The sequence below is a fragment of the Pangasianodon hypophthalmus genome, chromosome 15 (genome assembly GCF_027358585.1).
Source record: "Pangasianodon hypophthalmus isolate fPanHyp1 chromosome 15, fPanHyp1.pri, whole genome shotgun sequence".
Lineage (NCBI taxonomy): Eukaryota > Metazoa > Chordata > Actinopteri > Siluriformes > Pangasiidae > Pangasianodon > Pangasianodon hypophthalmus.
In genome coordinates, this window is record NC_069724.1 from 2,873,843 (window position 1) to 2,889,605 (window position 15,763).

The 15,763-nt window shown below is 38.2% G+C and overlaps 2 protein-coding genes across 4 annotated transcripts; both read left to right on the forward strand.

Annotated features, from left to right (window-relative positions):
* Nucleotides 1-736: 736 nt before the first annotated feature.
* Nucleotides 737-8,140, forward strand: limk1b (LIM domain kinase 1b). The gene is made up of 15 exons (XM_026938309.3): nt 737-1,048; nt 2,758-2,896; nt 3,256-3,365; nt 3,552-3,728; nt 3,813-3,918; nt 4,528-4,709; nt 4,833-5,022; nt 5,110-5,196; nt 5,265-5,396; nt 5,517-5,576; nt 6,232-6,297; nt 6,723-6,894; nt 6,991-7,046; nt 7,135-7,292; nt 7,383-8,140. The coding sequence occupies exons 1-15, from the start codon at nt 951-953 to the stop codon at nt 7,564-7,566; spliced, it is 1,917 nt and encodes a 638-aa protein (XP_026794110.1). The 5' UTR covers nt 737-950; the 3' UTR covers nt 7,567-8,140.
* A 1,324-nt stretch (nt 8,141-9,464) lies between these two features.
* LOC113541513 (septin-5) lies at nt 9,465-15,640 on the forward strand. Of its 3 annotated transcripts, XM_026938513.3 has the most exons (14): nt 9,472-9,913; nt 10,002-10,179; nt 10,349-10,405; nt 10,562-10,587; nt 10,680-10,934; nt 11,121-11,217; nt 12,466-12,552; nt 12,638-12,761; nt 13,011-13,145; nt 13,772-13,889; nt 13,996-14,097; nt 14,259-14,355; nt 15,151-15,299; nt 15,391-15,640. In XM_026938513.3, exons 2-14 carry the CDS (start codon nt 10,158-10,160, stop codon nt 15,403-15,405), a joined length of 1,284 nt encoding a protein of 427 aa, XP_026794314.2. In that variant the 5' UTR covers nt 9,472-9,913; nt 10,002-10,157; the 3' UTR covers nt 15,406-15,640. The 3 variants fall into 3 exon arrangements, 2 of the variants coding, with proteins under 2 accessions (XP_026794314.2, XP_034166885.1); XR_008303886.1 differs by lacking the exon at nt 15,391-15,640 and having other exon boundaries at nt 9,465-9,913; nt 13,996-14,113; nt 15,151-15,176; XM_034310994.2 differs by having other exon boundaries at nt 9,472-10,179.
* The last annotated feature ends 123 nt before the right edge of the window (nt 15,641-15,763 follow it).

Consider the following 15,763-nt stretch of genomic DNA (forward strand, 5'->3'; position numbering starts at 1 on the left):
AAATTCTGAATTTCTAGTTCAGAAATTTCTAGTTAATATTTCTTCATATAAACTTTAAAAAAAATCCTAACATGCTTATTGGACATATATCTGTCTGGCAAAAATGACTTATCTTACATCTTAAAGCACCACACGCCTGTGTTCAGGAAGGCAAATATGCACAGTCACTAAATTTTAAGAGCACTAAATTCTACATTAAAAATACAATCTTCAATAAATTTAGAAAACCTCAACCTTCATTTACATTCTGTGGATCTAAAAATTCAGAAGTACTGGTGTGGTTGAAAAAAGTAAAAAGCTGGATTAGGCTGGATTACAAATGAAATGTAATGAATAAGGATGAACAAGGATGTCTGTGAAACAGTGTAACTGTAATTGAAAGAACTATATCGAAAAAAACGATATTGCTTTAGAGGTTGTAGGTGGAAAAAAATGAGATCTGCAAAGTACTGCGCATGCACTTAAAGGTTGTACTGTATGGCTTCTTATTAAATTGTTTGCATGCTAATGACTTTGGGAGGGGAGGGGGTGGTTAAACATGTTCCAGCTGGAGTGGAATTCCTGTTAATTTCTTCCTCCTTGACACACAGAAGTAGGGACTCTGGTGATTTATGAGCAGTTCTCTACATGCTCCTGCTCTCTGCAGGATATCAGCTATCAGGTGGGAGTGTAACTTTATCCCCCCTTTAACTGCTGACCAGAGCAATCTGACATACAGGGTCAGCTAAAGTTAGGGACAGACACAGCGACATGGTCACTGTGTGCACAGTTTAAGTTCTCCGTGTATACACAAGAACATTAAATCTCATCTGGTGTGCAGCTTCGTAAAGAAAGACAGATACTCCATAGTTCTGTATTCAGATGCATTTGGAAGAGTAGAGAGAGTATTTCCGTACAGCTGGTGTTTCTTCTCCTCCCACTTACTCTACTTCCCTTTCCATGTAGTGTCAATGAGAGAGAAAAGAGAGAGAGAGCACACTAACCAGTTCGTACAACTGAAACACATGTCTCAACAGGACGAGCGTTACATGAGAAGAATAAGCGCAAGGTAGGCTAACTCAGAATTCTGTTAAAGAACAGAGATTTCAGAAATCTGTCTGAAATCATTCAAATGAGGGATGGTCTAATTCTGATGTTTGTGTTTTTACAGTTAAATTAATGTTGTGTAGCAGGAAATGGGTTACACTTTAAATTCTTCAAGTCACATCCTGTACATTGTTACTGTAACTCCTAAACTGTGGCCTAAACACCTTGCTTATGAGACTTAAAATTTTTCTTTCACATGTTTGTGTAGTTCAAACGGATCACGCACATTAATCAGATCCAGCTTTTACTGTTGTCTCTCCACCTCTTTTTTCCAAAAGCTCCTGCTGCAATACCAAAACATGACAAAACAGAGACAATCTCTAATCATATGCTGGGCTGGTGGGTAATTTTAGTTAGCTTGAAAACTTTGCTTTTTTTGAAAAAGGAAATTCAGAGAAATGTTTATGTGAGAGAAGTACAAATGAGAGGAGTCAGATGACATTTAACCCGAGATTAAAACAAAAAGAAAGACGGCAGCCTGTTTTCAATCCACTGTGAGCGGAACCACATAGAATCACTAAAGAGTTCATGAAAGAGTCTGTCATGCTGCGATAGTTTCTGTTTGCTAGAGAGATGAAACAAAAGAAAAAGAAATATCTCCAGGAAGGGGAATTTTCCTGTACAGATGTTACAGAGTTTGATAAACCTCCCCTGGTGCTTTCAGCAGTTCTTTTTAAAACACACCACTAAATGATCAGTGATCATCATATATGCAAAATATGATGTGAGTTAGAACTTAAATATCTATAATCATGTCTGGAGCTTCTTCAGCAATAGCAGCATAGTAACAATAGTACAGCTCAGAACTATATACATTTAAAATTCTGTGGAAATGCTAATTACCACTTTTGAGTGACCAACGATTTAAAAAATGTTGCTATTTGACAAATATAAGCCAATGTTCCGTCGATTTTCTCGCCTTTCTAGATGTTGAACAATTGTGCTGCAGCGTACTCACTGACTCATTTAGCTTCATAGAGTAATTATTGCAGTGATCAAAAATGGGAACTGCAACAAACACTAATAGAGGCCCACTGGGACAGGAATCACGGTGCCCTGTGCTCACTCTATGGATATTTTTAGTGGTGGAGGAGCAGCGAAAAGGACAGTTAATGACAGGGTTGCCAAGGTCACTGTTTTTAAAAATACTTAGAGGCCTCCAAGATCTTGTTTTATAGCAAATAACCAGAATTAAATCTAACAAAAGCAAAGTGTAGGTGCAAACAGTATGTCTATGATGTACAGACTGTGTGTACCACAGTGACCTTGTTTTCCAGAGCCCAAGTTTTTTTGTGCTAGATTCAGGTTTTTCTGTGGTTTTTGAGATGTAGTAGGGCTTGACATTTTGCTGAAACCTAGCAACTCTGGTTAATGATATAAGTACACTGGTAACAGGATATCCACCTGCTGTATGAAACACAGCTGCAAAGGTATGTCTAAAACCGCTCAAAACAAGCTGCTAGACTGTACACTGGATGACTGTATGATGTCGATTCTCAACTGTCTGTTACGCTAAAAATTCACCAGATTGTAGCCTATAGCATAAGTCAAGTGGGATAGCCTCTCTTCATTTTGTTAGAGGTTATGTCGTTATTAATGCCGTCCTGCAACATCAAAATCTAAGGTCATGAGCCGTCGCTAATTCACTCCTTGTCTTTCCGCCACATGAAGTTGCTGCGAGTGTAAATGTGCACTCTCTCACTGGTACTATGAAAGAGATGGACAGTATTTCTGCAAAAAGGACTACTGGGCTCGCTTTGGAGAACAGTGCTGTGGATGCTCAGAAATCATCACCACTGGTGTCATTATGGTAAGAACATCATATATTTAAGACACAAAAGTCCAATTAAGGATACTCTCACAAGATTACTTAAGACATATGGTGAGACTTGAATTAGTTTAGTAATGACTGTATAGAACACATTCATCATGATCCTATAATTTTAATGTGTTTATTATTCATTTAATGCCCTAGCTGATCTCAAATGACACACAAACCTTTCTGGTCTTTTTCATTCTTGCTTCCTTTCATTCACTGAACAGATCCAGCTCATATTTCAAGTACTGATGTCAACACCACCCTTCCCTAATGCTTAACCTCTACATCCTCTCTCTCATTGTGTCATGCTTTGAGTTTTATTTTTTTTAATCTGCTTCCTTCCTCTGTAGGTGGCAGGAGAGCGCAAGTATCATTCAGAATGTTTCATCTGTGAACAGTGCAGCATGTTCATTGGAGATGGAGATTCATACACTTTAGTGGAGCATTCCAAATTATACTGGTTTGTTTGCAAATAAGACACATTATAGAGAAATTAATTTAGTGCAATGTGTGTGTATGGGTGAATGCTGTTCATAAACCTTTAAATATAAAAAACAAAGACAGATTCACTGTTTATATTAATTTCAGAAATTGTAATATTTCCCAGGATCTGTCCAGTGACTGTCTTTCTTTATCTTGTCTTTAGTGAGCACTGTTACTATCAACGTGCATCAGTGAGGCATCCAGGGGCAGGATGTTCCAGGCTTCCTCACACTGTGGCGCTGGTGTCATTTCCTCCTTCTGCAGAGAGCAGAAGAGGTCTCTCGTTTGCTGTGGATCAGAGCCCTGTCAGTGGAAACAGCCCCATTATCAAAGTTTCTCAGTGAGTCTGCATATAACATAGCACTAGCTTTTAGCAACTATCACCCACCATCTTGGCTTATTGTGCACCATCCACCCTTTCCAGGTTAGATACGTCCAAGACCAGTCCTGAGATTAAGGAAATGATTCACGTTGGAGACACTGTCCTTGAAATCAATGGAATCTCGGTCCAAAACATTCTACTCAATGAGGTAAGATATTGTATACATAATGTAATATATTTTATACCCCAGTGCTGTTGAAATTCTCGATTTTGATTGGTCAAAAGGTGATTATGTTCCTATTACAGGATGGCTTGGACTGTAGTTCCAGCCGCAAGGCAAATTACATTAAGGTTCTTGTTCAAATACTTGTATGGTCGGATACAAACGTTTAAAAATGTGTGCAGTTGTTGATATGATAAGGACACATCAGCAATTTGTAACAAGCAGAAGTAAACCTGCAACTTCTGTAGCATAAAAGTCTTCAAGACGGGGTGCTTGCGGTTTCTCGGTAACATGACAAGCTGCAATTTTTGTCTTAACTTCAAGAAAGAGTAAAAACAGAAGCTGGTGAGAGAACAAATGTTTATGGCTGCTATAATGTAAGTGATAAATGGAGGTAACTTATTTGGCTGATGTTCCACAATATTAAGTGTAGCTATAAACAAATAAAACATACAAAGAACAAAACACTTCAGAATTTGGAGTTATTGGAAAATAAGACCATCCTGTCAATGATTATATTTCTATAACTTCACACCCCGTCTTGTTTCATTCCTTAGACATGATAATAATACATGACATTTTAATCTTTAACAGATTGACTCGATGATCCATGATATTGAGCACTGCCTGAAACTCACTGTTGAACACAACCCCGATGGTCTTTCTAGTCAGGAGGAACAATCTTGTCTGTTGGACGAGGAAGAAGACCAACCAGGGAAATTAGACTTCTTCCCTCCTCACAACCACAGTGTCCGCCACCGCTCCAAACACATTATGTAGGAATTTATACTGTCAAACTGTCAAACATATGATAATTTATTACATGACGATGTTGTGTTTATGGAATTAAGTGACTGGAACACTCTTACTAACTCTGAGGTCATTTTGTTCCTGTGTAGGCGCAGTTGCAGCATTGAAAAAAGCCCATGTTCACAAAGCCACTTGCCGCTGCTCTCTCACAGAAGAAACATTAATCGCTCCGAATCTTTGCGTGTCGATCCAGTTGACAAAACACAGCGCATCTTCCGTCCCTCCGACCTCATATACGGGGAGGTTCTTGGCAAGGGCTGCTTCGGACAAGCCATCAAGGTAAAGAAGAACCAGTTACACTTATTTACAACAAATTGCCCAAAAGATGAAGTTACATTACATGCGATTTCTACATCTGCTTCTCAGGTGACACATCGGCACACAGGCGAGGTCATGGTGATGAAGGAACTTCTTCGTTTTGATGAAGAGACCCAGACAACATTTCTCAAGGAGGTTTGTAACCATTGTATTGGATAACTCATTTCTCAACAGGGTTTCAACTTGATTTACTGTCATTCCAGGTAAAAGTGATGCGCTGTCTGGATCACCCAAATGTCCTGAAGTTTATTGGAGTTCTTTACAAAGACAAGCGAGTAAACTTCATCTCGGAATATGTGCCAGGAGGGACTCTGAGGGAAACCATACAAAAAATGGTTTAACCATATTTCTGATCCATGATTTCTTTATTTCAATCATATATTGTACTTTTTAATCCAAAAAAGTGTTTGGTATAATGCCACTAAACAATATATTTTTTATCAACTATCCAACAGGGCAGCGATCATCCATGGAAATTAAGAGTAAGCTATGCAAAGGACATTTCTGCTGGAATGGTAAGCACTTACTGTGACAAACATAGATTCCTGTGCTTGTATTTATTTCAGATTGCAACAGTATAATGTAAATATATGTGTGACAGTTTGAGAAGTTACTGAGGATGAATTCTGGCAAACTGACAAAGAAAGTTTTTACAGGGAATTTTTTCTCCTTATAACATATTTTGACACCTCAACATTAAGAAACAATAAATATGTTTCATAAAAATGACATTAATATGTTTTAATTCACTAAAACAACTAATGAATTTGAACTTTGAATTAATTCAATTAATTAAGTCTAGGCTGTTTTCCTGCAAAGATGTATGTCATAGAGAAATGAACATAAGCCAAATCAATGCAGTTTGTAATCATACCAGCTATCAAAATACCCTTTTTTTTAAATAAAAACTTTCATCCTTTTCATTTTAACCAGATTTTAAAATGCTTCAACATTACTTCTGGTTGAGATGCATCCAAAAGAATAATAAATTCCAGTCCAGGAATGTAGTTTTTAGAACTATACTATAAAGTATAACATGAAAAATTCACCATGTGAAGGGTTTTCCCTGGCCAACTTTTGTAAAAAAAAAAAAAAAAAAAAAAAAAAGGCAGTAATGAAGACCATATGGATCAACTTATCAGTGCAGACCATCTTGTTTTCTTCATCTAGGCCTACCTGCATTCCATGAATGTGATCCATCGAGATCTGAACTCACACAACTGCCTTGTTAGACAGGTGAGGATGCATAACAATCATGATGCTTCTTCTGCACCGTAATTTAAACTCTTTTTCTAAAAAGGATTGTTTCAGTGCATCAAACTAAAAATCTGATTGGCTGAGCCATGTAGCCACACCTGTGACCACATCTCAATAATTTAATGCACCAGGTTTTAAACCAATAAAAACATTTCACTTAAGACATTATATAGAATGTACAGAATACATTGTCCATTTAGCTTACTGTTAACAGATTACACTTTGTGGCAGATGAATTGTTTATTGCAAATGTTCATTCATTCATACAGCTTCAGTAACCATTTTATCCTGGTCAGGGTTGCAGTGGATTTGGATCCATTCCTGGGAACGCCAGGTGCAAGCCATGAGAATTCCCAACTCCGTGTAATTCCTACAAACATTATAGTCTTCGTTTATGTTTACAGAACCATTCTGTCGTGGTGGCGGACTTCGGGTTGGCCCGACTCCTGAAGGAGGATAAATCTCAGGCAAAGAATTCTTCTCCTGAGCAAGCATCAAAGCTGGCTAAGCCACATCGGAAAAAAAGATATACAGTGGTGGGGAACCCATATTGGATGGCGCCCGAGATGATCCGAGGTGAGCCACTGCGATGAACCAAATAGACCAAAACATCCACAGATGCTTCATGGTCATGAGCTCTATGTTTTTTCTCTTCTTCCTCTTATCTTTAAGGTATTAGCTATGATGAACGTGTTGATATCTTTTCCTTTGGAATCATTCTCTGTGAGGTAACCAATACTTAAAATAAAAATATTAATTAGATATAAAAATTTTTAAAACATACAATGTAAACATACATTTGTTTCTTTGAGCCAGATTATTGGCAGAGTGTATGCTGATCCGGACTATCTCCCCCGCACTATGGAATTTGGACTAGGTGTCAAGGAATTTCTAAAATGCTACTGTCCTGCAGAATGTCCATCAGCTTTCTTTCCTCTAGCAGCTCTTTGTTGTGACACAGACGCTGAAAAACGGTAAGTTTAAAATCTCTTTTGCTTCTGCAAAATACGGATGCACAGACACCATGCAGTAAAACCTTTTTCTTTTTTCACTTTCTGTTCTAGGCCTTCATTTGCACAGCTAGAAGAATGGCTAGGGAGCTTGCTGATGCATCTGGACATCAAACTTCCTCTAATCTCAGAACTGGATAAGGTGCAGAGAGCATTTTGGGAAAACCACAGCGAAGTTCAGCATGAAAATGGTTTCCAGTCTGAACAAAAAGAGAGGCGAGTGTCAAATCAGGAGTGATGCTCAGTGTATTATTCATCACTGTGTTTAAAGAAGCTGTGGACAAGCTAAGAACAAACTGTGAAGGGACAATTCGTTCATGGATGTGGTCATTTCAGGACAATCAGGGGTCCTTTTTAATGGCTATTTTTACTGTAGCAATTGAATATAGCATTAATAATAAGGGAGCCTGTAGCTATAGTGGCATGAAAGGCAATTTATGAGGCTGTCTAAGAAATACTGATGAAATTGAAGCAAATACTGGAAGTTAACAGGATTTTTGTCTAGCTAATTAGCTTATAAAAATGTGACTCGTTGCATAAAACCAGGTACAAACTGGCTAATGTATGTTGTATAGTTTTAACTTTCTTTTTTAAAGTTAGCTAATATCTACACGTAATTTATTTATATAAACAATGTGTGGTTATTTCAAAGGCAGAATTTTTTTAATCTCTTAACTTTCTACTGTGGATAAAGTCTTCATAGATTTTATGACCCTGAAATAAAAACCCTTTTCAAATCTTCAGAAAAAACAATTTCTTCTTTACTGTGTAAAATGTGTACAACTTGTTTTTAAATGCCTGAAAATAGAAAAAAAAATTACTAATCTACTCTACTCCTATTTTACTACTAAGTAAAATAGTTCACAACATATGTTTCAGTTGTCTAATCAGTTACATGTAATAGTAATTTAAGACTGTTATTAAAAGAACTAGCTACTCATGTATGTGTCACTGAATCTACAGTAATCTCATTAGCTATAGTCCTGGTGTTGCTGCAGGCACCGTATTTCTGTTTGGCTTCTAGCAGAAATGGCTTACCATTACCAATGACTCACATAATGGTAAAACCTGCACAGAAATATGATTGTCTGATTAGGCTAATAGAAGTAAATCTGTAGCTGTGGGGTTGCTAGGCATTGCTCGTTGTCCTGTCCTCACAGGGATATGCTAACTCCTTCACTAGTGCATCGTCACCCTGGAGTATTAAAAGGAAAGATGGGACAAACAGACAAAAATTCCTGTATAACAACATAAAGGGAAATAAAAGTTCTACCTACCCACCCATCAATCATTCCTCCCATCCATCCATCCATCCATCCACTCATTCTCCCATCCATCCTCCCATCCATCCATCCTCCCATCCATCCATTCATCTTCCCATCCATCCATTCATCTTCCCAACCATCCATCCTCCCATCCATCCATCCATCTTCCCAACCATCCATCCTCCCATCCATCCATCCTCCCATCCATCCATTCATCTTCCCATCCATCCATTCATCTTCCCAACCATCCATCCTCCCATCCATCCATCCATCCATCTTCCCAACCATCCATCCTCCCATTCTCCCATCCATCCATCCATCCATCCATCCATCTATCTTCCCATCCATCCATTCATCTTCCCAACCATCCATCCTCCCATCCATCCATTCTCCCATCCATCTATCCTCCCATTCTCCCATCCATCCATCCACATTTTTGCTTCCAATTGTCAATTTTTGGGTTTTTGGATATTTTCACTCTAGAACTTTCATATTTCCCCAACATGTAAAAAGAAACAGACTATTATTGTTTTTCTTACATTTTTTTTAAAGAGCTAATTAAAATTAAATTTCAATCTCTACACCTTGAATTGTAAAGCTTACTGCCTTAAATGTAATGTTTGGAGTCCATGTTTAGACATTTCTTTAGATGATTCAGTTACAGGTGTTACATTTACTGGCCATTTTCCGTAAATGACTTGTTTCTCACCGGCTTATATTCCATAATTTCACACACTGGTCCATTTTTCTTTTTCCTAATAGTCCATAAAGCTATACAAACTATGCATAAAACTATTAAACTATGCACTGTTTTTCTCTTTTTTTAAATTAATTACATATTAAATATTAAATAACACGATTTTGATAAAGTGTTATGTGAAAGTCTGATCATTGGGAGTGTTATCACAAAAAACCAAAAAATAAAAAATAAAGTGAAAATGAGTTAAATCCAATTATGTCTTCACTTATACAGTTAGTCATGGGTCAGATCCTCTGGCTGAGCTCAGTAAGAGTCAGAAGAGTCAGTAAGAGTCGACTCTTTAAGCTTCCAAACGGGTTGTGATTTTGTCCTAAACATGATTCACAGGTTTCAGCGCTGTATCTAAAAGAAGAGGACAAACGGACAAGCAGCTCAGATGTCTGAGGTTATCCGGAAAACAGTTACTCTGCAAGAGTAACGTCATTGCCTACAAATCCAAATAAAAAAAAAAATCTTAAAAACTAGCTCACACATGCGAGTCGGCTCTCAACGTTCAGCTAAAAGAGTCGGTTCATCTAGTTCATAGAACCGACTCGTTCAGGAACGAAACATCACTACCGGTAATACATTTAAAAAATTGTAATACAAATAAGTCTTTTACTGATGTATACTTAGAACAAGTTACGTTTCATTCCGATGTGATTACAGAAAAAAAGCTAATTATGATGGACGTGGACGTAAAATACTGCAATGACTCGTTGCAAGAACTCGATTCAAACTCAAATCATAACGAATCTATAAATGATTCGAGAAGCTCGGACCAACGGAATCACTGGACAAGGCTAATCCGGCTAGTATGCTAATATGGATCCAGCATACAGCAAAAGTGAGTAGCTAGCTAGGACCTAGCTGTATTTTACATTGCTAAATAGCAAGTTATATACCTAGCAACGCTAGGAAAACGTTGTCCTAACATTACCAGCACACAGACATTAAGATAATTACTTTATATTCAGCATAAGAGAGCATTTCTTTGTGTTTTACTGCTTTTTTAGACACACAGGATGAAGAGGCAGATCTTGAAGGTTGCAGCTACAAGCTGAACATTACAGGTGGTCCAAGCATTTTAAAATGAAAATCTTTATAAACACACCCATTACTGTGTGTCACCTTAGGATAAATTCTTCTAAATGTTGGTTAGGGATGTGATTTTAAGTTCATACTGCTGAAGAGCTCATTAGGTTCTTGTCATTGTTGCCCCTCTGTAGATGCTGAGGCAGGACATAAGTTCTTGGTGAGTTTAGGAGAATTCACACACCCATACACATTACCTTATCAACTTCACCGGCTTGTTTTAACCTAAACGCTACATACTTTTCGTTCCAGTGTACCAGCTCGCCATTACAAGACAGGAGCGAAGGTCAATTAGAAAGCAGCTTCAGAGACTCTTCTACGGATGATACCAGACAGGACACAGAGAGCGACGTGGAGACGCGCTCCAAGGGCATACTTCGTTATTCATCCCCCTTGCCTATGCACAAGTGGGTCAATCAGGTGGATCCGACTGATGAAAGCACTGTTTCGCTGTTACACAATCCATGTAGCCCCTGTGGATACACCAATCCATATAAACCCTTAGAGGTACCAGTACACAAACAAAGCACGACATTGGTCAGCTTTTTCCAAAAAAAAAAAAAATGCACAGAAATGACACAATTTAATGAATGAGAAATTGTGACAGGGTATTGGTCACTTCCAGATCTCACAGTGTGCATTCTGACAATAGTTTTAAGTGTGTTGTTATTCATCTCACTATTCTGCTCCAAGGACCAAGGGAAGGACTATGTCGGTTTTGCTACACTGCTCTGCCAAGTCCGTCGAAAAGCAGTGAAAAAGGGATTTGAGTTCACACTGATGGTAGTAGGTAAGAATAAATTAAAATATATTACTATATACTAAAAAACTGTGGGGTGCCTCAAAGCTCCAGGGTCCCCAGTTCGATCCTGAGCTCGGGTTACTATCTGTGTGCAGTTTCCCCATGTCTGCATGAGTTTCGTCTGGGTCCGTCTTGCAAAAACAGACCGGCAGACTCAGGCTTATTTCACAAACACTTCTGCATCCTTCTTAGAACTGCTTCTTCATTTCCGCTTCTTTCATAACACTTGCACTGGCGATATGTTACAGTCAGCAACTGCAAGAGCTCCCAAAGATATATATCAGTACTTGCAGCTGGAGAAAAGCTTCAAACTATACATTCACTTTAATAGGAACACCTGTACACCTGCTCATTCATGCAATCAACCAATTATGCAGCACAGTTCATAAATTCATGTAGGTACTGGTCAAGAGCTTTTGTTAATGTTCACATCAAACATCAGAATAGGGAAAATATGTGATTTCAGTGACCATGGCTTGAGTGTTGAGGCCAGACGAGCTGGTTTAAGTACTTCAGAAAATGATTTTCACACACATAGCAGTCTCTACACAGAAGAACAACAAAACCAAAAAAAAATATCCAATGAACAGCAATTCTGCAGGCAGAAATGCCTTGTGGTTGAGAGAGGTCTGAGGAGAATGGCAGACTGGTTCGAGCCGACAGGAAGTATTAAATAGCTAGTCTTTACAGCCATGGTGAACAGAAAAGCATCTCACAACGCGCAATATTGAGGTCAAACTTTGAGGCGGATGGGCTGCAACAGCAGAAGGAAACATCAGGTTCCACTCCTGTCAGCCAAGAACAGGAATCTGAGGCTACAGGATCACCAAACCTGGGCAGGTGAATATTGGAAAAAGACCAGGTGATGACCCTGCCCAAGACAAAGCAGTTAGAGAAGATGAACATACTAACAAATGTAATGTACTGCATTTTTCAGTGCAGTTTTATCATCACCACAAATCACAACAAAACCAACATTCTTAAATCTCACTGTTTAGTCTTAGGTAACATATTAACTACTATGAATAATAGGTTTCAATATGTGCATGTGGTTTACTGACAAAAAAGTAGCGCTATACTCATATTCATTAAAGAGAATTAATTTGTCCACAGCTAGCAGTTTATATAGGCTAGTGCTTTCATAAATGAGAGAAGCCCACTCCCATATATATGTATGTGTGTATGTGTGTGTCTTTGTGTGTAAAACAATAGTGAGAATATCTTTCCTGGTTGCAGGTGAGTCAGGCTTGGGCAAGTCCACTCTTATCAACAGCCTCTTTCTCACAGATCTGTACAAGGACCGGACTCTTTATGATGCTCAAGGTGGGATTAATCAGAATGCTAATTTGTGTGTAACTTCGCTGCAGTTTAACAAGACTGATCAGAAAGACATTTTGTATGTGCACAGAAAGGATAAATAAGACTGTAGCAATTACCAAGAAGAGTGTAGAAGTTGTTGAAAAGGGAGTTAAACTACGGCTCAACATTGTGGATACTCCAGGTTTTGGAGATGCTCTCGACAACACTAACAGGTAGTTTAGAGTCTAACGCCCAAGTACTAAAGAGCAGTTAGGTACAACTGTATGAAGTAGTGTGATATTTGCTCTCTATTAAACCACTTATGGCATAAAAAAAAGTGAAAAAATGGCATTAGGAACAGAGGAGCTTTTGCGAATGCTGCTTATTTTAAAAAATGTGCATTAATTTAACTGCTAATCTTACGTACACAGAAATAATACAGGAAAGCAATGTAACTAGAGGTTGTGTGATTGTGCCCATAGCTGGAAACCTGTGGTAGATTACATTGACCAGCAGTTTGAGCAGTACCGACAGGCCGAGATCTGTCTAAACCGTAAGAACATTCAAGACAGTCGGGTGCATTGCTGCCTGTATTTCATCTCGCCTAGTGGACACGGGTAATAATCCTGAATTTCAGAATATCTTCATGTGTTTTTTTTTTCTTAATGGACCACTATGTAATATATTAATACTCCCTTAAAAATAGTGTGGTCAGAATTTTGTTTTGTACCTTAAGTTAGATATAAGATTGATTACAAATGTAATAGAAACCTCACCAGCCCTAAGTAATAACATTTGCCATAATAACGTATACTTGCGCAATTATCTACCTTGTCTCAATTATAGCATAATACGGCATTTGATTTAACAGCATTGACTCTTTACATGTCTTACCACAGGTTCACAAACTGTGCAGAAAAACGATGTTAATAAATAACCTGTGACTCTGACTCACTCATTTTATTATTTGACCATGTTCATTCAGGGAAACAAGGGAAACCTCAAGACGGTTTACACGTCAACCCATCTGAACCCAGTAACTGTTGGCTATTTTTGGTAATTGTTAGGGTAGTGTGAACCAGCCTTTGAAAATGAGCATCCCTTCAACAATGGCACTGACCTTTTTTTCCAGGACATGCCTGATTTCTATATGCACCCATGCACATAGACACTTTTGCACTTGTTTGTCAGCACGATTAGATGAACATATTAATGAGATCTTGGTGTTCCTCTGTTGTGGCAGCCTCAGACTGATTGATGTAGAGTTCATGAAGGCACTTCATAAGAAGGTCAATATAGTGCCTGTGCTGGCTAAAGCAGACTGCCTCACTCGCTCGGAGACTCATTATATGAAAACCAGGGTGAGAGAAATTTCACATTCCTCTTAGCAAAGAAAGGCAGATGCTAGGATGTTAATAAGGATGAGGTTTAATGATTAATATTATGGTTTGCCTTTTCTCCCTTCAGATTTTGGATGAAATTGATAGACACAAGATCAAGATCTATGACTTCCCAGAATGTGACTCAGATGACGACGAGCTCCTAAGAAAGCACAACTTTGTCCTGAAGGTGATAGAATTCTTTTGTAGGTTTATGTTATATCCTATGTTTGCATACATGCATTGTAATATACATCTTGCTTGTGCAATGTACATCTTGCACATTGTAATGTACATATGATGCTCCCAAAGGGCCATACATAGTTTTTAATTCTCATTGTGCTGTTTTAGAAAAGCATACCTTTCGCAGTAATTGGGAGCAACACTATCGTGGAGAGCAACGGCAAGAAAGTTCGAGCTCGTATTTATCCATGGGGTGTTGTGGAAGGTATGTGGTACTGGATGGATCAGCTATGTGATTATATGGAAAACCACATTTAGGGTGCAATTAGCCCATTTGTCGAGTCTGAATCAGAGAGAATTTGTTGCATTTGATGAGTTTGCTGTTTGGTTTGGTTTGGATTCATAGTAAATGAATTAAAAAAAAAAACTGCGACTGTGATGCATGTAGGGTTTAAAAAACTTATAAAACTTGTTCATTCGTTGGTAAGAAATACAGCAGTGGAAAAACCGAAACAAACCTTTGCCAAGTGTGTGTAGAAATCACAAAAAATCACCAAATACAGGAATAGATAATTATATAAATAACTAGTTTAAAATGTTTTGTGTATACATTCACACATTCAGAGTTTGGCTCAGTTTGTACCCTGCAGCTCAGTTTAGCAGCTTGCCGCTACAAAAAATCCTCCCTGCTTGTCATAATACAGGACATGTTTGGCTCAATTCCTGCAATTCAGGGCTGAACCATTGAACCTCTCTGTTCAACCATACTAGAGTTCCTCTGGAACTGGACCAAGACCACCTTTCTCCTACGGTCTCGGTCGGTTATTTTGGTCCGCACCCGAGCGTGATTTCTGTGTCCTCACCTGTCTAAACGAACCACACATAGGTGGAAACACACCAGTGTTTGATTGAAACAGAATAAACACCTTTAAATCACATTTAAATCTGCTCTGAATGCTGAAGTTATGAGTTAGTCATATTGTAAATCATCTCTCATAGTATATATTTCTTTCTCAACTAAATTGCTTTCCATTTCTCCTCATCACATGTCTTCTCGCAGTGGAGAACCCTGCTCACTGTGACTTTGTGCATCTGAGGAGCATGCTGGTACGTACACACATGCAGGACCTGAAAGACATGACCGAGGACACACTGTATGAGAACTACCGTAGTCAGATCTTGTGCCAGAACCAAGACCCTGCTAATCCGGTAGGAAACAATGCACTCTGAAGCTGCCTTCAGCTTTTGGTACATTATAAAGAGTATAAGTAGTTAATTGAACTTTTTTTTGTCCATTTAGGAGTGTGTTTTTTAAGGATGATATTGAAGGAGGAAGATGCACTGCTGGGAATATTGCAGGAAAAAATAAACTTTCAGGAAAAATGCAACTGCAAGGACTCTTTTACAAGTCTTCTTTGTTTTGAATTTTAATGTTTGAATCTATGCTATACATCCTCACATGTAAATTTGTGATGTTGCTATTTATCCTTCACCATACAGTATCCACTGTTTTGATTCAGTCAGTGTTGAATAAATTTCTGCAAATAATATATATTTCTCCATTAATAGTTTATCAGAAGTATTCTCATTGACTGAAAGCATTAAATGCAATAACACAGTGAACAGAGTTTTTGGGTCCCCCCTTGTATATGGCATCTAAAAAAATTTAGAAA